Raw genomic sequence first — 16,704 nt, 5'->3', positions numbered from 1 at the left:
GAAATAAGGATGATTGTCTTTCATTTGTTTGTCCTCAGTTTTTCAAATGTTTTTCCACTGAGAAACTGTTTCTGAAAAAGCAGATTATAGTTTGGCTTTTTGATTTGACCTGATTTTATCTTCCGAGTTACGTAGCAAATAAATGGGCCAACATTTCCTCCTGTAGAACCCGGCTTAAGGAAAACGCCTCGGCCCAACATAACAAGGTCGCTTCAGTCAAATACACAAATACTAAAGCTGGTCCTAAACCAGATACAGTGGTAATAATAACCAGAGTAGCTTCCTTACAGTCCAGTCAGTTCTGCAAAGGAGAGCTGGATGTAGAAGCTGGGTTTTATTCTGCTGGATGTATAAATGTATAAAGATTGGTGCTTCCAGTGAACAGCAAACAAGATCAGAACAAGAGGAAGAAAAAACTGTATTAACCATCTTTTGTTTAAAACTACTGTTGATGTTTAAGTCTGAGCTTTGCATCCTGTTCAGGTCTGAGAGCATCGAGGGAACAAGCAGGTTATTTAAACACAGAGGAAACACAGATATTCAAAAATACTTTATAAATACAGAGCCGCATTCAGTAGAAATATAAACAGAGTGAGTTTGCATACAGAAGCTGCTCTCAGACCCGACAGGACGACGGACACACCTGCATGTGTCTGAATCCTATTCCACGATTGTCTCTGCTGCTTTACTGAACCTCCACACAAACTTCATTATTACAGAAAACCTGGAGCAAGAAAGAGGAGCTACAGCGACGGAGGAGAGGCTTAAAGTCTGATCTGAGGAGAAGCAGGAAGTGTTTCATGGTTTCAGAGAGGAGAGGCGTTCGTGTCACAGCCCCGCGTCGTTGTACGTGGGACTGACCACCTTCAGGATGCTCTGAGCATTCTCCTCCACCAGGGGGCGCCACTTCACCTCTCCTGTGAGCAGCAGGTCCTCTCCGTCCAGAGCTTCGATGAACTGCATCTGAGGAGCAGGAGGAACATTTACCCTCAGAGCAGCAAAACGCATTTTGATGATTGTTCTATAATTCCCATGACTTGGAGAGTCAGCAGAGAGATTAATGGTTTTACATCACATTAATACACACTGGAACGAGGAGGCACTTTTTATCTGTGAAACCACTGATTTGGAAATGAAAAGCAGAGATAAAATGACCCAACATGGTCGACTACAACCTTACAGTCATCTCACTGGACCTCATTTCCCTCCACATGAGGTCCAGTTGGTTCTTCAGGCGAGTCATTTCCTTCCGGTTTCACTACAGTGACCTTCCTCAGAGACCAGAAAAACAGACATGTCTGTAATGGTCCTGCTGCAGCCGCCCAGCCAGATTCATCTCCATCAGCAGACTCTCTGCATCTCCTCCACACTTCACAGGTAAAACAAGCCACGTGTTGCACCATGGAGTAATTTACATCACTATGCGAGCGAGGGCCACACCTGGCCAACTCCTCAAACCTCTGCAGCGGACAAGTGGACAGGTGGACATAGCGTCTGCAGTACCGCCATGTCCACCTGAATGACCTTTGGAGCGGAGTGACCGTGACTCTGCAGCAGCACATTTATCTGAAGAACGGGAATGAAATGAAGCGAGAAACGATGCAGCTCTGCGTCGCTGCTAACAGAGTGTGAACGACTCTAACGGAGACGCTGCAAACTGGGTAGAACCGGACCAGTTCTGCCCCAGTTCAGCCAGCTGGAGTTAGATCTGAACACGGAGAAAGTTTTAGAGGCCAACGACAGTCATGCTCGTTACTGATGCAGAGAAGATGAGCCTTTTTTAGGACCTCTGCTGCTAATCTAGCTTCCCTGACCTCTGGTCAAAGGTCATCAAGACAACTGGAAAAGACCCAAAAGCTGACGGACCCCAGGTGGTTTGAGGAACTTTGGTTGTTGTAGCTGTCGAACCAAACCCAGATGATGAGACACCAGCAGAGTTTGGTTTTGGTGCAACAGCTACACCAACAGCAGAACCTGCCATGAATTCACAGACTAACTAGAACGGCACCAACGACCGCCGTCATGGGGAACTTGGACAGGATTTCTAGTTCTGGACACAACAGGAGGGAGAAACACTTTTTAACATCTTTTAAAACTAATGTTCTATTGAACCACAGCAGATTTTCATGTGCAGTTTTGCTGATTTATTTTAGATTTTCTCTGATCCACTAAATGTATGGTGTGATTTTCTACAAATTCATAAATGAATATCTTTTTTACTCTGTTGACTTTTTTCACAGTGAAAGTAAAATTCAGTAAAATGTGGAACATCATCTGTGATATCGTCACATTGAGATCATTCGTGGCAGGAAGTGCGACTCTGAGTAACCAACACACCTGTTTGCGAACGTACTCCACCATGAGCTCCAGCTGCTGGGGGTCGTCACACTGACAGTTGAACAGGTTCCTCCACAGAGCTGCAGCCAGGACGCAGTCATCAGACAGGATCCCCTGCAGAAACACAGAAACACTCTCAGGTCTTCGCCTCAAACCAGGACCAACGTCTGGACGCTGTCCAGGCGCTAAAAACCCGAAGATCTGGGACTGGTTTCATGTTTTCCAAAAAAAAGCTCCTGCTTTCTTCTGACCTCATCGTATCCAAATATGGCAGCGTAGAAGGTTTCAGTCATGGCTTTCATGGCCTCCTTCCGGTGGATGGCATCGATCTGCAGCACAACCAGAACCACAGGTCAGTTCTGCACAGACAAACACCGAGCTGGGTCCATTAAAACTCTTATAAGGACATTTTCACAATAAATAATCATAATTCATGATAAATGCCAACCTGTAGGGGTAAACAGGGCAAAAACTAAAGGATGGATTGAGTTCAGACATGTGGACCCAGGAGAGGATTCAGACTAATTGATCCGAAGCTTTTCAGTGCGACAACCAGCCCGGCTTGGAGCCGTTCAGGTATCAGGTGTTTTCACACCTCATGATGATCTGGACTCGACTGAGGACCAGAATTCCAACAGTTTTATATCTCCAGCTGTTGCGGTTTTCTTTCTCACTGCAGTCAAATTAATTCAAAAACCTGTTCCCCTCCTGGCCTGTGGGGGCGCTGCACCAAGATCCACTGAAGGAAACGACACAAAAACCTCTGAAGACACTGAGAGCAACTTCCTTCTTCACCAGATGGAAACGTCAGATTTTAGCGGTTGGAGGATTTCTAAAGAATGTTAAAAATTATTCAAAATATAATTTTACAAATAAATTGAGTCGTCTAAAATCACTTTTTGAGTGTTTTTAATCAATTCAGAATTGCCAGGAGTAGGAATTGCAATTTTCGATGGAACAAGTTTTCTGAAGAGTAAAAATATCAGAAATGGGTCACATTTGGGCAAAAAAGGAAGAAAAATATATATTTGAGTTGCTTTAGCTCACTGAGCTGCTGTTGGGGAATCAATGCAGGTAAAAACGTTTCTGGCTGAAATTAATTCCCACAGATTGCAGTCAAGTAAAATGTTTTCTCCCAAGGCGGCCCGTCTCTTCCAACCCAGCAACTCCCCCAGGGAAGCGGCGCTGATGTTTGACTGGAGCGGACAGATTTCTGGACGCAGGTCAGGCCCAGGTCTGCTTGAGCAGCGTGGAGCCACCGGTTAGAACAGCTTTTCACGCTTGTTGAGGCTTTCAGAGCTGCAGTTGTTTTTCCTAAAGTGACCCTGAAACATCCTGCAGACCCACATTAACATTCTTTGTTGTGACTCCTGAACAGAGTTGACTTTTTCAGAGTGAAACCTGTAATTTCTGCTGTGCAGTAATCGGCCTTGCAGGAGTCTCTCTGTGAGCCAGAGTCCAGCGCTCCATGCCAACCAGCGACGTTTCCTGGAGCTGCTCCACTGACGGAGAATAGAGGAGCGACTCTGTGGCCATGGCGACCGCAGCCGGCCGCAGCCGGCCGCGCTCTCCTGGGACCTGGCTGCACTTCCTGTCTGTTGGCTAAGTTATGCTGATGAACAACCTGCGTCGCTCTGCAGGATGCAGCGGCACGGCTTGCAGCCAAGGCACTAAAATAAGGGACGTTTATTCCAGAACACAACTCTTGTTTGGATCTTTGATTCTTCACGGATGCTTAAAGTTGCAGAGCCGATCAAAAGAAAACTGCCAAACATCAGTGAGTTCCTTTAAAACCTTCTTCCGACCGAGGTCATCATAGGTGACCAAAACAAAATAACAAAAACTCAAACTGAGAAAATATTTAACCGGAAAAAATAAAAACGCAAAATGCCGACAGCAAAAGTTGGAAGAAAACTCTTGAGTCGGTTCAACAATAACCAAATAAAGTTTTTAAAAATGTAATCTGTTGAGCATTCATTACCCAATCGATGTAAACGACCACCGTCCCTCTGACCGGCACCAAACCCGACTCACCCCCATGATCTTGCTCCTCTGCTCCACGTCTTCCCACATGGAGTGGACGATGTAACGGCACATGAACTTCCCCTCTCTGCCCTCCTGACGCATCCGCACCAAACACATCCTGCCAGACGACAAGCAGGGAGCACGGACAGGAAGTCGGTTTTTTTAATAAATTGGTCCAATCAGGAGGATTTAGATGGTTTGTATGAACCTTCAGTCAGGAGTTGGATTTAAACCCAGCAGCACTGAACCACCTCACCGCCGTTATCCTTCCCTCGTTCCTCCCTCTGTCTACTTCTTGCAGCTCAGTTGAACTGTTTTAGATTCAGATCATCTAAATTACAAATTACCATAAAAAAACTTCCAACTTTTATTACAGATATTGTGACTGGTTCTGTTGGAGGGCGGGAAAAGTCCAAACCGCATCCATTACAACAAAATCTGTAAATCTAATCACTTCCAAAATCAATCTAAGCTGATGTTCAGCTTTAAAATAAAATGGTGGGAAACCTCTGCTAACAGCAGAGCTAACTTTTAGCTTAGCAATTTAGCTAACTTTGAAAATGCTTAGCGCACTTAAAAACCCCCCAAGTTAATTTTTCTGGATAGATTCTTAACGTTACTGGTTGTTAGTTCTGTTTTAGTTGAATAAAGTTCATCATCTGTGTTGAAGTTTTGGTTTTAGATCTTTTTATTCATGCTCTTATTTTGAAAGGGTAAAGATTGTTTACACAGCAGTTCCATTTCCTCTCCTCACATCCTCCGTCTGCGATGCGACGCAGCAAATAACTGTTTGAACGAATGAATAACACGTACAGGACCAGACTCACCAGACATGCAGCTGAGCCACCAGGAACCAGGAGTTCAGAGTGTCCGGCAGGGAGCATTCTGGACCAAACAGAACCACGATTTACTACAACAGCTGGATCCTTCTGCTGCATTGTGGGAAATGTAGGACTCAGACTTACTGTCAAAGAACTCGTCGTAGTTTATTCTCTCCACGCAACACGTGTACATGCGCAGCGCGGCGATCTTGATTTTCTGTCAAGGCAAAAAAGTCCAAAACTTTAAAGAGACGCTAAAACTTAAAGTTTTAATTCGCTGCAAAAAATTTAATCCTAAGAACAAGTTAGAAAATGTAGAAAACAAGACAATTTTCCCTACAAGAGAGAAACATCTGGAACCAGAACCTTTTAATCAATACTGAAAAACTGACTTAAAACTCGATACGACCTGAAATTAACATCCGTTTCTGATCCAATATTGAAAACATTCTAGATCTGTATCTAGAATGTGCTGCAGCCATACAGGCGCATCTATTCAGTCTAATTCTATGCTTTGTGCCCTGAGCTTCCCATACTTTATTATTTATTTACATTATATTTAGAACTCCTAATTGCACTTTCTGAACCATTTGGAAGAAAGTTTATTTTTTACATCTTTCAGTTTCTTTCTCATTTATTTTCCATTTGCTGTTTTACTCCTAACTGCACTGACTGAAAAAATGTACGTTGTTTTTATATGTTTGACCAAACTTGTGAAGTTTCTGGTGTATGTCAGAGCTGTACTGAGCTGTACTGTACTGTACAAGAAATGTTTTACATAAATTAATCTGTTTTTCAGGTTTGCTTCGGTTCTAACCGTTAATAAACCTCAGATATCCGACGTGAGAAGAGCAGATTGGTGCATCTCTACTTAAAACAGGCTCCCGTATCTTAATGAAAAGTTAGTTTTGTATTTTTTAGGAGTTTTAAAACATTTGCACGAGAAAAGTTTTGGTAAGAATTTGTGTTCTGAAGTGATTTCAAACATTTCAGTTTCTGTAGTTTCAGTTTAAACCAGGAAACGGTTTTGGTCCAACATCACGTCTCACCCTGAAGGACACGGATCAGGACATATAAACACGTTTTCACCATCCAAACCCTCCAACTCACCCATTTGTTGTACTTGAGCGGGGCGGTGAAGCCCATGGCCTCGATGAGTTTGGTGAAGGCGCCGACTTCCTCCTGGGAGTGCTGAGGCGTCTCCTTCACGCTGCAGAGCTGCAAACCCACATCGATTACTTCTGATCAAAGTGTTTGACTCCAAGGAAAACATTTCATTTCACCATATATGGTCCACCAAAACAGAGAATGACCTCAGCAAATATTCATGTGTTTCCGGCTTGGAAAGAAGCTTGAGGTCATTTTAAAAATGTTATGTTAAAAAATTATGTAATTTTTAAATATTGATTGGTTGATCATTCCATCAGTTACTCAGAACTTGAGTCGACTTTTTTACGCTCAAGTAATTTCTTGGACTTTTTACGTTTACTTGAGTAAAAATAAGTTGAAGTCGTTCTGCTCTTACTTTTCCCACCTCTGCTGGTCAAGATGTCAGGAAAAAACTAACATCCAGGAAAGATTTGATTTTCTATAGCAAAGACTGATCAACGTTTTGATTCACAAACTCAGCAGAAATACAAAGTAAATGTGATTAATTAAAAAATAAGATGCATAGTTTGAGTTAATTTCTTAAGAATTAATATTAACATTTTGTTCTTTTCTCATGTAAATAAAATTATGTTTTTTTTAAGGCTTCTGCAAGTTTAACGATTAGAAAAACATCTCTTGATGACAATCGTCAAAATATTTTATTTCCTCTTCATCTGGATCATCATGAGCTGCGTTAGCGTCAGAGGAAGCTGAGATAAACTGTACTGTGGCTCAGCGTGAACCTGCATCCGCTACCCGACCTGCACGCTGCAGGGACGCCTGGATGAGCGCGTTGTTGCTTCATTACCTCAGTGCTGATGTGCAGAACCCGACTCTGCGTCAAACAGCTGGATCTGCTCAGCTGGCCGGCGGCCGAAGCTCTCGCACACCAATCCTGCTCCAGCAGCTGGGAGGAAAAAAATTAGATTTGCCATTTCTCCTAAAATTCAGATACATGTGCAGCATAAAAGTTAATATGCTGCATTTGTTTAGTGATGAACTTCAGAGCTGCTGTTCAATATCTGCGGAAAATTCAGCTATTATGGTTCTGCAGAATGACAAGAAGGCAAAAAATGTTAAAAAATATATTTTTTATCCGCCCAACTCAGTGTTTTTATTGATGCCCGTTTAATTCAGGAGTTTATTATTAGTTATTACAACTTTGAGAATAAACATTAATGACAGAAAATAAATATCCAGAGTTCAATTTATTATAGAAATGTTTACGTTGTCCCAAAACCAGGTTTCTCTGAAGGTCAGAGGTCACAGTGTTCTGGCTTACATGTTCACCGATCAGCACCACGTTTGGATCTCTCAAATACTGCAGCATTTTCCAGAACAATAAACCCATAATTAATTAAAAATACCAAATTCATCCAAACCAGCAGTGAGAAAAAATATTTTTAAAATAACTTTAACTGAAAACGTCATGGTGACATCAATAAAACCTAGAAATTCACAAAATGTTTGTCAGAAATATTTAATTTAGTTTTAACCTAAAGCTTCTGGAAGCCATTTGTTCCTGAAACTCACTTGGATCAGAAAAATAGTTTGAGTCATGAAGCTGCTTAAAAACCAGATTCATACCAAATAATAACACATTTCTCAGCATGTTGACCATTAAAATTTTAAATCTTTCAGTGTGAACTCGGTGTAAAAGTGAGGTTTCATTATAAGTAGGGAAAAATTTACAGCATGAGAAAATACTGATCATTTAAAAAAGTACAAAATGTGCATAAAAACCGTTTATTTACCAACTTAAAACTTAAAAAATTATTTGATTCACATGTAAATATGGAGGCTTACAATTACCTTTAACAATTATACTTTGCTTTTCTATAAAGAAAATATAATTTATGAATGCCTTAAATTAATAAAAATATCTTATTATTGTGATTGTGGGCGTTTTCAATGCAATTTACACAGAAAGTAAGTTTGCATCAGTTTTCTGATAAAATGCTTTTTTTGTTCTTATGGAAATTATATATGTTATATCTTTATATTCTGACTTGTATGGAAATTAAAATAAAAAGGATCAAAAACCCCAACAAACATAACAATAAAAAGTTTTAAAAACTAAAACATTTAAATGTAAAACAAAAAATTCTGCTATTTATTTACTTCCTGTTATTTTCATTTTCAGACTCTAGAGGAGAAATAATTTCCAGAAGAAACATTTCTGTCTCATGTTTACCTTCAATAACCAGAAAAATAAACTGAATACTTGAATCTATCAGCAGGTGAGTCAGAATAAATGATCCTATCAGGTATTTAATCCTGTAAACCTCACACATCCGTTCCTCTCTGCTGTTTCGTCTCATCAGAACCAACCGAACCCCTCAGATTCTGCCTCTCTGGATTTAAATGATCCACATTTTAAGCTGGTTCCGGAGTTAGCAACAAGCTAACTTTTAGCTCCTACCTTCGCGCAGGCGCCTCTGGACGCCGCCGCTCTCACGGCGCACCTGGCGGCGACCTGCAGCGGCCGCCGGTACATGACTGCAGCAGGTACCGGTGTGAGGGCCGAGGAGGACCGGCTGCTTCTCTGCGGCTACCTGCGAGCACACCCTCTGGTTGGGTAACACCTGTCCCAGCAATGTCAACGGAATCTATCCGGCAGCGAATACTGTCCGACTGAAACGCCGCGGAACGAACGAAAGGTCCGCTTGGTTTAATAACAGCAGAGGGTGTGGCGTAATTTGTAGTTTATTTGTGCTAATAAATTTATAATCCACTTTCAGTGAGGATTAAACTTCCTGTATAATTTTATACATCTGGTGAACTATTTAGACAGCACAGCTGCTGCTTAGAAAGTTAATATGGAAAACTCAAAGTGCCACAATTACTTTTTATGAATAATTCCAGATTTACGGGGCTGCACTTTGAGCACCTGGAGACACAAATGCAACAATACGGTCCTGGGTTCTGGGTCTTTTGGCGTCTTCTCTCCATACATGACTCACAAGTTCTGATGATTCACAACTAAAATGTTAAACATTTATTGGCATGCTCATTTTGATTTACAAATGTGTTGCATTGAGTTAGAGCACTTTCTACAGCTGCATCAAGCTGGAAGGAGGAACATGACTCACTGGAAATAACGCGGAGCACCCATTCCAAAAATGACTTGATGTTGTGGAAAATATAAATAAAAACGGAATACGATGATTTATTATGTTATTCTTCCTAGAATGTTGTAAACATACTAAATATTTTAGCACCCTTATTATCATCTCATCATTTTTTTAGTTTGTTGTTTTTTTCTGTCTCTTAAATTGCTCTTTCGCTGTCAACAACAAACTATAATACCAAATATCTGCTTCATACTGAAATCTAAAGTTGATTTTCAAAAAATGAGATGAGATTCAGCACCTCTCGCTTGTGGAGTTCCTCAAGGATTTTCCTTGGCCCAGTCTTATTTTTAAATATACATGTTGTCCCCAGGGTCTATTTTTGGGAAATATAATGTCTCCTTCTGCTGCTTGTCTGATGAAATTCAAATCTATCTGCCCATTCATGAAACACAACAGTTTTAAGTTATTATTGGACTGTCTTGTCTGGAAAAACTCAAACTTTTTCCACCTCAACTACAATATTTGGGAGATCAGATCATTTTTGAGTTCTTTCTGTCGTCTTGGCAGATTCTTTAAACTCACAAATCACTTGTCAAGATGAACATTTGACTTCCTGCTAAAGCTTTGTTTTCTTCTACAAGATTTTTAAAAATATCCAAATTTTTACATCATCTCACCTTTATTTATTGTATTTCTCATTATCTGGGTTGAGATCAATTATCACTTCACTGCTTCAAGTTCATACAACATGCTGCTCATGTTTTTAACAGGAACTAGAAATCGGGAACATCTATAACTCCAGTTCTAGCTTCACTTCACAGATCTATAATGTTGTTACTGGTTGGAAAGGCTCTTAATGGACCTTCTAAAACAGCAAACATCCAAAATAAGAACAAGTTTCTCTTGGATGTTTGAAGGTAAGCAGATTGATCCAGACTTCATTTCCTAGAGGTGAAGAAGCTGAGCAGAGTGTTTTATTTTTTTCTTTTGAACAGACTTTATGGCCCTAATTTAGCTCCATATAGCAGTTCTTTCCTCTGAAGAAGACACCAGTAGACTCAGGGACATCTATGTCATTCTGGACCCGTTAAACTGGAAATGATGCAGAAAAAATAAAAGTTTCTGACCTTCACACGTTTTCCTAACTGTGTTTCAGCTGTAAAGCAACTGAAGCTCAGAGTTTCTGTAAACAAAGACTAAAACCCACCTGTTTGCTTTTGAACCATAACAAATGGAATATTGTCCAACATATTTGATGTGTATTAATGATTTTAACAATGATACTTGAATGTAACGCCTGTTTCCGGCTTCACAGCTGTTAACTGCAGGATGGTTTATGTTAAGCACTTTTAACTGTGGCTGAAATGGGCCAATAAAAATGATTGATTGACTTGATCAGAGGTTTTACATGGAGGCCAACCGTCGGCTCCACTGCTGCCACAACCAGAGCGAAGATGAGGAGCAGCCAGAGGTTTTCTGAAGGTTTAAGCTTCTCCTTCATCACTTTGTGGTTTTATTTTTCTCATCTGGAAGCATCTGCGTGTAGGAGGCAGCATGTCAGAGTCAGGAAGGTCAGAACGTCACTGCTCAGCAGGATCAACACAGCATGTTTAGAGGAACATTCAGTTTGGAATGACAGGATTCCTCAGAAAACACAAAGTCATCAGGGAAGGAAACTGGCATGAAAAGGAAAACTGGAAGGTCAAGTGGAGCTTTCTGGACCAAAAGTCTGAACATTCATGCTGGAGGAAATGAGATCAGCGGCGTCGGATCGAAGTTGGACCTGGGCTGTGAGTTATGAGACGCGACTGAGCGGGGCTGCCGTTTCCTCTGCAGCCAGTCAGTCAGATGTTGTTCATCCCGCAGCGACCTCGCCCTCAACGCACCATTCCTCATCGGTGACCTTGGTGCGACATTGAAGAACCCTCCCAGGAAGTGAGAACAAACCCAGCGGACCTGGAACGTGCCAGAGGTTCAGTCACAGCTTTCATAGATCTCACAGAACCATCGGCGCCAAGCGGAGGACAAACACGTTTACAGATCAAATACATGCAGATGCAGAGAACTCAAACATTTTAAGAGCAGCACTACGTCAGCAAATTTTAACTCAAGTAAAAGTAAAACGTCCACGAAATTACTCAAGAGTAAAAAAGTATTTGGTAAAAAGTCAGTCAATTACTGAGTAAATGATCAAATAATCAAGAGTTTAATCTTTAAAAATTACACAATCAGATTGACCAAAGTATAAAATTCAGTGGAAATTTTGGTATTTAAGGATGAAAATAACAATAATTCATATAAGAAGCAAACAGAAGACAGAGAAAATTTTTCTGAATCAGTTTCTTTCAATAAAAAACTAACAAAAATTGCAGGTTTATGTTAAAACCTGGTGAATTTTAAGTTAAAACATGTTTGTTTTTCATCCAGTGGGTAGAAAAACAGTTACTGAAGAAAATATAACTGAGTAAATGCAGCTAGTTATTACCCAACTATCATCAAATAAACCCAGTGCTGTCACCAGAAATCACATCTTTAGCTCCTGCTGGTTTACGGCACGTGGAAAAATGACAAGCTGAACTTTTTGTCTTCAGTTTTTCTTCTGTGCTCCGGATGTTCTGGTTGTACCTGCAACTTTCACCTGAACCTGAAGGACATTCAAGAGTTTTGGAGCCGTTTCTGAACCACTGCTGCTTCCAGATCATCCGATTCCTCCGCAGTTTGATGAGGGAAGGAGAGCCAATGAACCCTCAGCAGAAAGGAAACTGCTAAATCGTTCAGGTGCAACCTGGAAACCATGGAGGGTGGAAACTGCTGGAAGCATCAGCGGTTCTGCCCACAGGAAAACCGGTTCTCCATCCCCATGAACTGGGAGAACTGGGAGGGAAAGAACAGGGTCAGGTGAGACAAGAAGACGGAGCTGTTTGAATGACGTCAGAAGAATGAAACACGGTGAGGATTTTGAATCATTTTAGTTAAAGGTACCATTTTGTTTCTTCTTGTTTAAACTGTTAGCTTGGTTTGTAGCAGACGAATTTCTGTTCCACATTATGATTATTATTATTGTTTTTTTTATTTCCTTTATTTAGAGATAGGGTGAGAAGCTCGGTCATCCGGGAGGGACTCAGAGTAGAGCCGCTGCTCCTCCACGTCGAGAGGAGCCAGTTGAGGCTCGGGCATCTGGTCAGGATGCCTCCTGGACGCCTCCCTGGTGAGGAGTTCAGGTCCCACCGGGAGGAGGGGAGACCCAGGACACGCTGGAGGGACGATGTCTCTCTATGGCCTGGGAACGCCTTGGGAATCCTGGAGGACCTGGAAGAGGCTGGAGAGGGAAGTCTGGGCCTCCCTTCTGAAGATGCTGCCCCCGCGACCCGACCCCGGATAAGAGGAAGAAAATGGATGGATGGATGGATGGATGGATGGATGGATGGATGGATGGATGGATGGATGGATGGATGGATGGATGGATGGATGGATGGATGGATGGATGGATGGATGGATGGATGGATGGATGGATGGATGGATGGATGGATGGATGGATGGATGGATGGATTTCCTTTATTTAACCAGTTAAACCCCATTGAGATCCAGATCTCATTTTCAAGGGGGACCTGGGCAGAAGTCTGCTGTGCACAGCAACCTGGTTACAAAACAAGATTGATTTAAACATATACACAAGTATAAAACAATTTAAAAACAGTGACACTGTTTAAAAGAATCTCGTTGCCTGTTTTTAAGAATCGCTCGAAATGCGTCCAGTGAAACCAGTTCTGACATCTTGAGTTCAGACTGGAGCCGATTCCAGGCTGAAGGAGCATCACACTGACAGCTTCTTTCCTTTTTCACTTCGGCAACGTGGAACAAGCAAGAGAAAAATGTTGGAGCGTAAAGAATGGGGATTAACAGATCGATGTAAAAAAAAGAGTAACAGTATAAAGTATTATACTGAAAGATGATCCCACTGTTCAGGAAATATCTAAATACACATTAATAAACAATGTTGCAAAATGACATTTTTGGTACTTACGGTTTTTAAACGTAAGAAAGCTGCATCAGATGCCATGCTTGGTGGAGGCAGCTTTATTCAAACATCTCAGCTGAGCAGGCGGGTTCAGGCTTCATTTATAGGAACTCGGTGTTTCGGCTGCTCAGGTTCCAACTGTGACGTGGCTTTTACTGCGCCGTGTTTTTGAAATGCTGCAAAACTAAACTGACCAGACAACGACTGTCCAGCTCAGGCCTGGAAGACTCTTTCTGTGGTTTAATCATGTTTTATCTGACTGGTTGTTGTTCTGAACATCTGAGGCTGAAATCCTCTCACCTGTTCCAAATCATCTCTTCTAAACTTTGGTTTCTTGAACAATAAATAAACTGACAAAAAGGGATAGCAGATGTTCCCCAAAACTGGCATAAAGACATCAACAGGACTTAAAATAAACTTTAAACCCAACAACAAAACATGAACAAAAATAAGCGAAAACAAATGCATAAAAAATTAAACCACTAAACAGATGAGATGCAGTAAAAAGCCAAAAATCTGTCCAAACATGTTTGTATTTCTTTTTCTGTTTTTTGCCAAGTGATTTATGGTTTTAACCCATCTATAACTTTTAGTTGCTTATGTGCTGGGATTCGTGCCCCGGCTGTTGAGGGAAGCTCTGGGCTCATTAAACTCCTGCTTGTTGGTCGTATATTAGGAGGTGTGAGAGACGCCGGAGAAGAAGTGAGGATAGGAAGGTCTGTGCAACTCTCCTGCAGAGACGGCCTGATTTCCTCAGCGTTTTCATGGTGGGGCTAAATCAACAGCGCCAGTGACATGTTGGAGCTCTGGGTCTCGGTGACGCCCCGCTCGCGTTCAGCCGCTGGCTCGTCCCGCCCCCCTCTCCCCCCCCCACTAATGTTACTACTAACACCTCCTGACGCAGGACGGGGTACCAGCCTGCTGAACAAACTGATGATCTAACTTCTGCAGCTGCTCCAGCTGTAGCTTTACTCCAGCTCACCGTGTGTGTGTGTGTGTGTGTGTGTGTGTGTGTGTGTGTGTGTGTGTGTGTGTGTTTCTGTTTTAATGAAACTTAATACCCTCCTGCTAATGAGTGAGGCGGTGACGTTCAGCATGCAGGACAGAACATGAAGCTTTAAACTGACTCTGGTCTCATGAAGTCTGTTTCTGTTTTTCACTAGAAAAGTCACAACTGAAGGTCAGAACCACTAAATCTGGAAACAGTGCAAACTTTGAGACGACTTTAGGTTCGTTTATCAACATTCGGATTGGAACAAACAGTAAATACATCAGGCGACGGCTGATGAGGAACCATTACTCACATTAAATGAACGTTTCCGTTTTCATTTGACTCTGATGGAAGTTTGAATATTGACATATTTTCATATTTCTGCCTGAAGTCGTCAGATTTTAAGAGTGTTTGAAGATTTCATTTTAGGAACTTTAGAGCAAAAACAAACCCACAGCATCACAGATCCTCTTCCGTACCGCAAAGCCATTGCAGCGTTTCCCACACTGACCACAGCCGAAGGGTTTAACTCCTCTGGTAAAAGTCTGACCACGTTCATCCATGCAGGCGGATGTTTTTAGTTAAGTTTGATAATTGGGTGATTTTCCACACATTTGCCGCTGATACGACCTGATGGTCGATGAAAATCTCCACATTGATCACAGCTGGGAGATTTTGCTGTCGATTTCACTCTGGTCTTGTTTTTACTCGTTAATAAGGACAAAGTCACAGAGACGGTGAAGGAAATGCAGTCAGGTTTCTATGAATGATTTCAGATCCAGACAGAAAAATCAATTTTAGCAGCTTTCTGAGGCTGATGTTGATGATAAAGTTGATGACTTTGTGTGGACAATCTAAACCCTTTCTAGATTGATTGTAGTCATGCCTCACTCTCTGCTACTCTTTTAGCATTTCAATCATTTGTTTTCTACCAGAGGAACAAAACACTGGATTTGTTTCATGGAAGTATTTGGGATGTGCATCTGCGTTTCTGCTTTTCTGTGCTGAGAGTTTAAACCTGCGGTTCTGAAGGTCAAAAGGTTCTGTTAAGTTTAAACTTCTGTGCATTTCTGATGCTTTCAAGCCTGAAGTTTGAGGATCTGTGTGACAGAAATGAGGGAGCTGAGAAAAGTGTGCATAAATATGTTTTTAGCACATTATTTTGATGCAATTAACTGAAATGAACGTGTTAAAGTCTGAACTTCATTAAAAATAAATTCCTGGTCTTCTGTAAACTATAGTAATTAAGCTAATGTTTCTGGTACCTCTGCTACGCCGTACCAGAAACGTTTCTAAACTCAGCCATAGCTTTGAAAAAGCACCAACACCTTCTGCAACATAATCAACTCTTTATGTCACCGAGGTTATAAGCCCTGCAGCTGCAGCCGCTCTGAGTTTTCATCTTTTGTGAGAACTGACTAAGAAAAACACCAGCCTGGGAAAACAGTAGAAGGTTTTGAGCAGGTAGAGACGGTAATCTGTCGACAGCACGGCTTGGAAACGCTTCCATCTGTATGATGAGAGAGACACACGGGGAGCGCTGCGGCCTTGAGCTGAAGGAACGCCGGAGGAGTGAAAACGGTGCTGAAGTTTCACTAAAGTGTTTCTTGGCAGAGCAGAGAGTCTAACCTCACTGCAACTGTCAGAGGACAACATTTCCTCCTATACGAATGTTTTATCTTCCAAATACAAGAAACTATAAGTACTTAGAGCAAAAGGTCAGAGGGATGGTTCTTTCTCCGTAGGACGGAAACAGCGACCGTCACCCGGGGACCAGAGCTGCTTGTTGTTTTGTTTTTTGGGAGGATTTCAGCCAATCACAACAGCTCTACAACTGAAGAGCTTTTCTCTTCTTTATGTTGCTGCCGTTTCAATTTACTACAACCAGAGCTTCTGACGACAAATCAGGAAAAAGATCAATACTTTTATAACAAAGTATTTCGCAAAGCGAAAGAATACTGATGGAACGTGTTTCTTAAAGTACTGAATAAATGATGTAGACACGCTGCATGTTATTGTTTACACGTTCTGTTCATGCTCACAACGCTTCATAGCCAGAGTCCCGCAGTAGAACAGTTACGTTAACAGAATGAAACCAGGAGATGTAGAGATTGTTAATCTGGTGCAGAGCGCCACAGGAAATGATGCAGAAAAACCCTCCAAAAATAACTCGAAGCCACTGGTGCTTTTCTTTTTCTCGCTCTCTGTGCTGGCTGTGCTACACACAGACCTGTTGCCATAGCAACAATGCCACGAATGTGTCAGGATTCAACACCAAAAAGCATGCAA

At 41.7% G+C, this 16,704-nt stretch overlaps 1 protein-coding gene across 1 annotated transcript; it reads right to left on the bottom strand.

Moving 5' to 3' along the window:
- Positions 1-401: 401 nt before the first annotated feature.
- Positions 402-8,978, bottom strand: uqcc1 (ubiquinol-cytochrome c reductase complex assembly factor 1). Its single transcript, XM_008408250.2, has 9 exons — positions 8,755-8,978; positions 7,141-7,239; positions 6,294-6,401; positions 5,328-5,400; positions 5,190-5,247; positions 4,372-4,480; positions 2,589-2,666; positions 2,338-2,451; positions 402-963 (listed from the first exon to the last, which is right to left on the bottom strand). Exons 1-9 carry the CDS (start codon positions 8,827-8,829, stop codon positions 829-831), a joined length of 849 nt encoding a protein of 282 aa, XP_008406472.1. The 5' UTR covers positions 8,830-8,978; the 3' UTR covers positions 402-828.
- Positions 8,979-16,704: the final 7,726 nt, after the last annotated feature.

Source organism: Poecilia reticulata, chromosome 5, assembly GCF_904066995.2.
Source record: "Poecilia reticulata chromosome 5, P_reticulata-male-v2, whole genome shotgun sequence".
NCBI classification, from domain to species: Eukaryota; Metazoa; Chordata; class Actinopteri; order Cyprinodontiformes; family Poeciliidae; genus Poecilia; species Poecilia reticulata.
Note: the sequence above shows the minus strand (reverse complement) of the source record. Positions and strands in the feature narration are given on the sequence as shown.